General features: G+C 33.1%; 1 protein-coding gene across 1 annotated transcript in view; it reads right to left on the bottom strand.

Moving 5' to 3' along the window:
- Positions 1–908: 908 nt before the first annotated feature.
- TMED5 (transmembrane emp24 protein transport domain containing 5) overlaps positions 909–9,954 on the bottom strand; it is a 35,206-nt gene continuing 26,160 nt past the window's right edge. Inside the window, exons 3-4 of the mRNA XM_008589549.1 lie at positions 4,016–4,199; positions 909–3,209 (exon numbers count right to left, since the gene is read on the bottom strand). Of these exons, the coding sequence (XP_008587771.1) occupies positions 2,991–3,209; positions 4,016–4,199 (403 nt within the window). The 3' untranslated portion in view covers positions 909–2,990. The remainder of the gene's footprint in view (positions 3,210–4,015; positions 4,200–9,954) is intronic.

Raw genomic sequence — 9,954 nt, 5'->3', positions numbered from 1 at the left:
ATAAAAGGTGCAGACAACTATGGGTTTTCAAAATGGGAGAGGAGAGCATATTTAAGATTGAGATTAAGAAAGGCTTTAAGGAGTAGACAGCCTTTACAATGAGTGGTAGATAAGATTTTCTTTGATAGTAATTTTTATTACATAGCCTAGTACTTATAATATGTTGCTCATTTAAGATGGATGTCTGTTCATAAGTATAAAGCAATTTGAGCAACACTTGTTCATTATTACACTACAGAGGAAAAATCATTACATGCTGAATCAATTTCTTTTAAAATTTCAGAGAAGAGGCATACAATTATAGGTATTTGGTTTCTGTCAATTTTAAGACGTAATGTTTAAGAAGGATAAATCTACTTAACATACAATTACATTTCAATTGGTAATTTATTTAATGCTATTTTTCAAACATTTACCTTCCATGTCTTGACATTCACATGAAAGAATAGCACATCATTAACGATCCAAATGCAAATCAGAGTGAACTTAGGCCTTAGTTAAATATTGTATTATTTTAAAAGTTTACATAATTAAAAGCCAAAGACAAGCTGTTAAATGATAAATAGCTTACTCAGTTTTAGCATAATTTAAATTTAGAAATGGAATAGTGACATTAAAAAACCTTATGAAGCAGATAAACAATATACCTTTAGAAATATTAAGGATTTTTAGGGCTGGCCCGTGGCTCACTTGGGAGAATGTGGTGCTGACAACACCAAGTCAAGGGTTCGGATCCCCTTACCAGTCATCTTTAAAAAAAAAAAGAAATATTAAGGATTTTTGTTCTTTGTTTACATTTTTTAAAAATTAATTTAAAAAATTCAGGTCACATGGTTAATTCAGGTAACATGCTTCTTAAATATCTCGCTTTGTGTGTACAGAAATAAACTGTCATTATTATTCATAAATTCTTTGTTTTCCAAATAAAGCCTTTATTATTTTTATATGGCAAGAAGTTAATAGGTTTAAAATTAGTAGCACAAATTACATATGCAGAAGATGATAAACAAATTCAATGTTAGGTAAGGAATCAGAGTACAATAACAGCCATACAGAAGAGGTAGAATTGTTAATCACAGTTTTATATAGCAAAGATGCAGTAGTTTATAGCTGTACCCTGCTTTATTAGTTACGGTACTGAAACTTTGCTTCTCATTATGAATTTAACAGGGGAAATGGGAAGGCTCTTCTTAGGCAATGATCTTATTGACCCTTGTTCTGCAAGTGTTACAGGAGCTACTCCTGGACACCTGAAGCATTTACTTGGCCAATTAAGGTAATGGATCAATGTGGCATTTATCTCATTTTTTAAAAGCCTCAGAGTAGGGAAATCTGAGTTTCTATTCTTCTCCAAAGGGCCTAAGGAGGGGGAAACACATCTTTCTCTGCCACTGAGTGTAAATTTTAAGTGAAATCACTCTCCCTGGATATCATTATTGCTTATCAAGAATTCCAGCAGTACTAACTTATAGATGGGTACTATACCCAAATTTTTAAGTTGATTTTTTTCTAACTCACAATATATTTGTCATAAACAATATTTTTTCATGATGAAGTTAAATTACTAATACTTGAGTTAGACTCCATAGACTGCGATAAGCTAGGATGACAGAGACTTTTTATGAATATATGGGTTATTCATATATTGGGTGTTTATAACTTGGATCTCTGTGTTTCCAATCCTTACTAAAATGTCAATAAATAAAGTGATCAAAAAGGTCATTTTATGAAAGTTACAATAAAAATTGTAATAAATAATTACACCCAGTGCTAAACCTTACAGTAGGACTTACATTTCATAAAATGTACCTGAACACTTACAAAAGATAATTCAAAACAGAATAATTGTAAAAAAATAAAACCGGTAAGCAAATACAGTTTCTTCCAGTTAACTGGAAATTAATCTGCTATGATTTATATTAGAACTGGGATATCATGATAAGCCAATCAGATTCCAGATACTTATTTATAGTACTATTTAAGTGAACTTTATTTTGGATCAAGTATTCTCAAGTTTACCTAAGTTCTTTGTTATTGTTCTGATAATTTTGAGAACTCAGAAAAGGAGATATTTATGTGAGGCCCAGACCAGATTCTTTTAGCAATATTTCTTTCACAACTGCTGGTAATAATGTATTATCCAAGTCAGTAATCATATTAAAATTAATATAACACTATTGACATATATTATAAAAAATAAACTTATTTTACCTCACATTTAATTTTTAAATTCTGTACCTCAGTTAAGGGCTAGACAGAATGTGTCCTTATCTAGATTGAGCAACCTTTCTATATTCTTCACTGCAAAGGGAAAATGTGTCCTACCTTTAATGAGGAAAGTATAACTTTGCATTTTTAAGAATTATCAAAATGTCGGCTTTTGGGAATATAGGCTAAGTATATAAAACTAATACCTTTTGTTAATATTTACATTGAAATATATTTGGTTATAAAAATCTCAAACCTTGTTGTATTTCGAAGCTATGCTTCTGTTTAAAGGAGAAATGATATATACATAGAGAAAAGCTGAGCGTTTTTCTTCTAAGATATATTCAATCCATATTTGGGTAATTCTCAGATGATTTATAACAATATATTGAAAACTTCTACAATTAATTTGTAATTGCCACATTTATAAAGAAACTTCTGGGCAACAGAAACTTTTAAAAACAGACTGTTTGGTGTTTCATTAGGCCCAATGGTCATTTATTTAAATCTGTGACATTCACAAATTTTCCAGTTATTAATATGGCTTCATTCAATTAAACCTATATTCTGCAAAATATTCCTGTTATTTACTTAAGTACATCAGGATCAATAATATTACTTGCACAGAGTGAAGACTTTCCTTTCACATTAAAATTATACCTGTTTCACACTTATGATAATGCCTGGAAACATTTTGGAAAAGACTATTAATGGTCCTGACTGTAACAGTTTATTGCCTTTTTCTGCCTCTTACTTCAATGTTAAGTATTCTAGTTTGGAGTTTAAGTTCTACTTTTCCTCTTATCTTCAAATAGACTCTTCAGCATATAAACTTGAATGGCTGACACCACCACCATGACCACTAAATTAACCATAGACCAGAAATTGACTCTATCAAAGTTGCTTTCTTGTATGTTTCGATCACGAGCTTCAAATGCCCTAAGCAGAGTTTGGATATGACCACTTTTGCTTAGTCTGGATTTGATGCTGTTGATGGATTCCTGGAGATAAATAAAATAATTTTAATATAAAAGAGTGCTCAGAAATTTTAAGTTAATTTAAAAATGTGCTTCAAGTTTTTTTATCCAACCACAATTTTAAGATAGGTGCACAATTAAAGTAAGGGACAAGTACTGTTTACATTACCTAGAGTCTCCTCTGTAAGGTTATATAATAGTTCTCCTAGTATGTTTAAATTACTGTTTATAAATAGCTATTTAACAAAGGAACAAAGCTACTGTGAACTGAAAATAGGTAATATGAAACAGTGGCATAGAGCCAGGAATTTTATATGCATTTTAAAGTTTTTAAAAAACCCAATTGATGATAATCTTTTAGGTATTTACCTATTAGATAATACACTGTTATAATATTTCCTTCTTTGAATGTTAGTCTAGTCAATTTAGTATCTAGCAAAAATCCAATGTTTATCTCACAAAGTAGTGAAATTTAAAAAATACTTCGTTTTCATATGTGCATACTGTATAATCAAACTTTTGTATCTACAATACAAAAATGTTACAATATCACATTTAAAAAACAAGCTTACCAAAAGCATTCTAAGTTGCACATCTTCTGAAAAAAAAAACTTTTTATAATAGGGTCCTGGTAAGGTAAGTAATTTGAAGACCATACAAAGGCTTTATAAGTATAAGGTAAAATTAAGTTGAAATTTGAAATGTCAAAATACGGCAAAAGTAAGAAATACTAGAAACAGATTTTCCTGGATAATATGAATAAAATGCTTAGTTCAATGTAAGGCTTCTTGATATAAATAATTTTTATTTTATTAAAAGACCATACTCACCAGGATGTCTTCTAGTTTCATATCCAACATATCTGTGCCAGTAATATATTTCTTCCAGTCTTCCTGTTCTTGTGCTTGTTCTCCCATATTATCCAGGATTAATTCAAAGAAAATCACCTTCTCAGAAATGGTGCTGAATGTATTATCAAAGCAGAACATGTAGTCACCAACTTCAGTCTCTATACTGTATCAAAAAAAGTACATGTCTTTAGTTATCTGTACTTCTATTTGGGATCAAAGAAAAAACAACTAAAGGTAAAAAGAAGAAAACACATGGTTTATAATAATTGGACAGCACAGATTTCTTAGTACTGAGAGATAATCTAAGATTTCATAGGAAAGAGGCAGTCTGAAAATACATACAATCAAGTACTTGCAACTTAGATGTGCCTGGCATTTACTCAGTAAATTATGGTAAATGATCTAATTCTTGGAAAAGAATATGATTAAAAACCTAGATAACCCATAATAAACTTTAATATTTATAAATTATTATAAGTAATTTTATTCTAAGTTCAATTCATATTCAAGTATGACCACCAATCTACCCTTCAACTGAGATTAATCTGTAAATTGAGTTTTGTTTTCAAAAGCAGTGATGGATTGTTCGAAGTGCTTTCTTCCCGGCCTCAGACTGATTAAGTACATCTTCCTAATACAATTTACAAGGGTTAGAGATGAGGTCTGTGGCAACAACCAGAGCTTTACTCTAAGTGGCATTACCTTTACTGAATAAATGCCAATCACATCTAAACTGAACTTATGATCCTGGTCTCATTAATTTCACATTCAAGATAATTGGCCTGGGCATGGGTAATTTAGCAAAGTAGTTTTCTAATGATTTTTTGTGGAAAGAAACTTTAACAAGCCAAATATTCCACAGGCTAATGACATTTACTACTGCGGGCCCCAAACAAAGAAACAAACACCACTTCCTTGAATGAATGGCAAAACCGTTCTACATTTTTATAGTATATCAATGAAGTGCCTTGTCCTTATTCAGTTAATTATTTCACAAGAGACTGTTGATAACACTTTAAGAAACTGGTCAAAAACCAACTAAAACACTCTTGTAAGTGTACCAAGTTTATAAAATTACCCTGTGAGAACTACTGATTAAGTTGATAAATACATATGACAGTGCTTCAAAAAGTTAGTGGAATAATAGAATTGAAAGATAATATGAATCTTTCCATGTATTTTTTGAAGTACCTTCATATATGGTCTTTTATTCAGTCACAGAGCAATTGTAAACTACTAAGAATCTTTTATAAAAATTCATTTAGGGCTGGTTGGTTAGCTCAGTTATTTAGAGTGTAGTGTTGTAACACCAAGGTCAAAGGTTCAGATCCCCAAACTGGATAGCAGCCTCTCATTTAAATGAATTATACTTGTCCCACAGAAATCAATTTTCTTATTCTAATGATACTTCTAATAAAGGTTTTGATATGGCTAGTTTCCTAATTACTAAGATAAACTGACTTCTAAACCTCTCTGCATTTTAAACTGTTTTCCACTCATTTCTATTCAGTTTCTTAAGGGTGGCTTCCACTGGAATTGCAGTGAGGGTCTGGAGTCAGAGTTGCTCTGGGTTAGTATTCCTTATCCTTTGTAGTACAGCATTAGGTTGTTATAGCCCTCTAAAATCTTGAATTTCATCTTTTTTAAAGTGGATGTTAACTCACATTTACTTTTGTCTTAGAATATCTTATCTGTATTTCCCTTTGGATGACATGAAGCATTATGCAGTCATGCTTACCACAGGGAGGATCCAATTTATACTTTTCATGTCAAGATCTTCAGTGAAACCTGTCAGTTTGGGGGCAAGTGTCACATATCAAAGGATGCTGAGAGCTTACCGAAATTCAAGGCCTAAAACTGGGGCAAACTTCCTTCCAACTTTCCAGATTATGCCCTCAGCACTGCCTTGGAGTGAATACGTGTGAAGGTGATGAGGTTCAAGAAACCAGGAAGGAATTGTAAAATACTAAATTTTAAAAAAGGGATTTTGTGTGTGTATACCATATGTAGCATTGTGCACACAATCTACCACCTGCAGGCTTCTATCTTCTCTATGTGATCCAAGGACCCAAGGGCCAAGCTACAAAAAACTGTGGAGAGGGAATATGAGGTGACATGAGGGTATGAGCTGACATTGCAAAAGCAAATCTTTCTTACACCAAATGTGCCTTTCCTGCCAATGCCACATATTCAATTCAGCAAAGAAAACCTGAATTGTTCTTCTGCTCCAACCTGAGATCACTGAGATCATTGTTTTCTTTTTGGGCATGCCCTTTTAGATTCACTACCTTTGTCAACACAATATCCATTTAAAAATCTTCAGATCCTACTGTTTTGCTTCTCTCCAATCACTGTTATCTCTATTTTCCACCAATTCACTTTTATTTATGATGTATTGCCATGTAATGATTACTGACTTGACTTTTCACTTTTTTTTTTTAATGGTTCACACTATAAAAACACAGTTCAAACTTTCTGTTGTGACTATTCATGGAAGGTTGGTATAAATGACTTTGAAGTTCTTATTTCCAATGCACTGGATCACTAGATTTTCAGGAGGCTTGTATTTTCTATATCCTTCTGAATACAATATGTGATTCCTATCTTTTAAGCCAGTCTTCATCTTTTTTCTTATTTCCAACTTACTGTTTTTGTTTAAGCATAAAAGATAAATAGTACTGTGAATGGATTTTAACATATATACTACAAATGGTAATAGCCAATACTTGTAATACCCCTTCCTAATTTACACACTTATTTTCACCTATTTTATCTCTTTTAATCCTTCCAAATCACATTTGGAAGTAGGCAAAATTGGTTTTTTCAAGGTAAGTAAAATGAGGTTCAAGCAGGTTAAGATGCTTGCCCATGATCATATAGTCTGTTATAGGCATAGATGAAGCTTGGTTTTCTGACTCTCAATTCATCTTTCTAGAATACTGCTTAGGCATATCTGCATTCTTTGCAGTCTCCCCAATTATGACAAACCTTTGTCTTTTGAGGATGTATTTAACCTCTGGAAGGAGCCTGAGCAAACACTGGTGAATATAGTGGGAAGCAATTTTAAAAAGAAAAAAATAGGGGCTGGCTGGTTAGAGCTCAGTGTTGGTAACACCGAGGTCAATGGTTCAGATCCCTGAACACTGGTGAATATAGTGGGAAGCAATTTTAAAAAGAAAAAAATAGGGGCTGGCTGGTTAGCTTGGCTGGTTAGAGCTCAGTGTTGGTAACACCGAGGTCAATGGTTCAGATCCCTATACAAGCTAACTGCCAAAAACAAAACAAACAAAACCCCAAATGACATGAATATTAAGTAATATTAAATGCCCAGATGTGGGGCATTTCCTAAGGAAACCTTCCATCATATTCTGACTAATGTATCAGAGTCACTGTGACAGTAACTATAACTAGTAAACATGTCTATTCTGAAGGACAGCATTCCCTTAGACCAAGCATTCTCAATGGGGGTGGTATTGCTCAGAAAGGAGCGAAAAATTCTTAAGATATTATAATGGTTTGTGGCCCTCCAAAGCTCAATCCTACCTGACAAAATCTCGTTACCTAGAAATAGATTTCTCTCATTGGATTTTCTTGTGTATCTCACAAGCAGCACAAGTTCACGGAAGACAGAAAATGTATGCAAGAACAATGCTACTAAACAATGGTGAATTGATAGCTGTGACTGGAGGACTTTTGATTGATTCACTGATCTTGAAGTAGTATTGCAAGAGGTGGCTTACAACATGCCCTACTGACTGTCACTGGCTCCTTTGTGGATGTTTATGTCTCATCTTCAATGCTTTTTGAAGAATTAAATAAACTATATTTTATTATTTAATTCTACAAAGGTAATTCAACCCATCATTAATTATGCCAAGTGCTGAAAAAATTTCAACAATATCTGAATGACTAGTAGCTAGTTAAAATTAGTGCACCATATCAAGCTAAACTTTAAAGTTAATCTCACTAAAAATCATTTTTAAGGAATTAATGGTGGATTGGCACCCTTGTGTTCCTTCTCCTCCTCTTGGACAACAATAACAGCAACAAAAAATGAAATTAAGGTAATTTTTCAATCATTTTACTTTTAGTGGAAAAATAATTTGAATGATTTAAAAAATTTTAATTACATTGCTATTCTTATGTATTTATATAAATTGTTACTTTGCATGTATAATTGATACAATACTATATATAAACACATAAATTGCATTAAAAGTTACTCAGAAGGGCCGGCCCGGTGGCGCACTGGATAGTGCGCTGCTTGGGAAGCGCGGTGGCGCTCCCACCCGAGGGTTCGGATCCCACATACAGACCGGTTCCCGCTCACTGGCTGAGCGAGGCGCGGGAGCAACGCCGAGGGTTGCAATCCCGTTGCCGGTCCCCGGTCCGGTACGGGGGCAACACTGAGGGTTGCGATCCGTTGCCGGACACGGAAAAAGACAAAAGACAAAAAAAAGTTACTCAGAAAATAGTTATAAAGTTAAATTTAATGTTAATAGCTTTTTAATTTTTAATTTTGGTTTTAACTTTAGTCTTAATTTTATTAATTCAGCTTTAGCCATTCTTAACCCTGCATTGAGTAAAGAGAATAAACACTGTACCTACTCTTTTTTAAGCACAGATATACATATAGTACAGAAGTGGAAATGCAGTATATCTGTGGTATTAAAATTTCGTGGAGGGATGACTAGAAAAATAATGTCTACAAAGGTTCCAAGGAGAGGAAGAAGGTAAAAATGAAAAGAAGTTGAGAAACACTGATTCAGATATGAGTTTCAGCATGCATATAAAAAATAAAAATGCCTTAATACTTTACAGTCATTCTTATATTAATATCTTTCTAAGTCTGTGTCGACTGCTTTTAGTAGAAAGGAATTTTATTGCTAAAAATGATACAAAATATTATCCAAATAAGAATGCATAAAGTAAAATTTCCTTTCAAGTAGAACAAAGAGAGCTAGCCTAAATAGTCCAAGATGTGTAAGTTCTGGTGTTCATTAGGGTTATATTAATTCAGTAGTCTAGGAAAATGCATTTATATGTAACTCTTCATTCCAGGCAGTGCTAGACAAATAGATATTACTCAAGCTCTTTAGTGCTCTCTTTGGAGACATTTTTACTAAACCTGACTACTAGAAGGACAACATTTGTTTCAAAGATTATTTAAGGAAAAACCTATTTCAGTGTCATACTGAAATTTTAGTTGCCTTCACAAAATTAATATAGCTAAAAGTTTTGTTTAAATCTAATTCTTAGAAAGTAGATTTGTAAATTTGGTGTGGTGATTAAAGAGTGAGTTGAACTGCCTAGATTAAGATCCTGGCTTTGCTGTTCACCAGTTGTGTAACCTCCAACAACTTAACTAACTGTTCTATGCCTCAGTTTCCTCATTAGTAAAATTATTATTATGTACCTGAGGATTATAGTGAAGAATAAAAAAATTAATACATGAAAAGTACTTAGAACGCTGGCCTAGCACATCAAAAGTGTGTAATAAATGTGAACTTTATGAACAATTCTTTTATCCTAATGGTTTAATGAGAAGTAATTTTACGCAAGAAAGCAATTAGATACCTTTTCCCACTAACAGTTAATTCTAATTTATCTCAAAAGGAGAGCAAATAATTGGGGAGAAATAAAAAATTGGCAAACTTTGTACATTTTTTATATTCTGAAACAAAGAAGAACTACATACATTTAAAATTTTTGTTCATACACTTATTAAAGAAAAAACAATTCCACAAATATCAATCTAAACTGACTTTTAAAATGACTATTTCTCGGGCCGACCCCGTGGCTCACTTGGGCGAGTGCGGTGCTGGGAGTGCAGCTGCGGCGCTCCCGCCGCGGGTTCGGATCCTATATAGGGATGGCCGGTGAGCTCACTGGCTGAGCGTGGTGTGGGCAACACCAAG

Source organism: Galeopterus variegatus, unplaced genomic scaffold, assembly GCF_000696425.1.
Source record: "Galeopterus variegatus unplaced genomic scaffold, G_variegatus-3.0.2 Scaffold5508, whole genome shotgun sequence".
Lineage (NCBI taxonomy): Eukaryota > Metazoa > Chordata > Mammalia > Dermoptera > Cynocephalidae > Galeopterus > Galeopterus variegatus.
The sequence above is the reverse complement of the archived record's forward strand: the minus strand, read 5'-3'. Positions and strand labels throughout refer to the sequence as shown.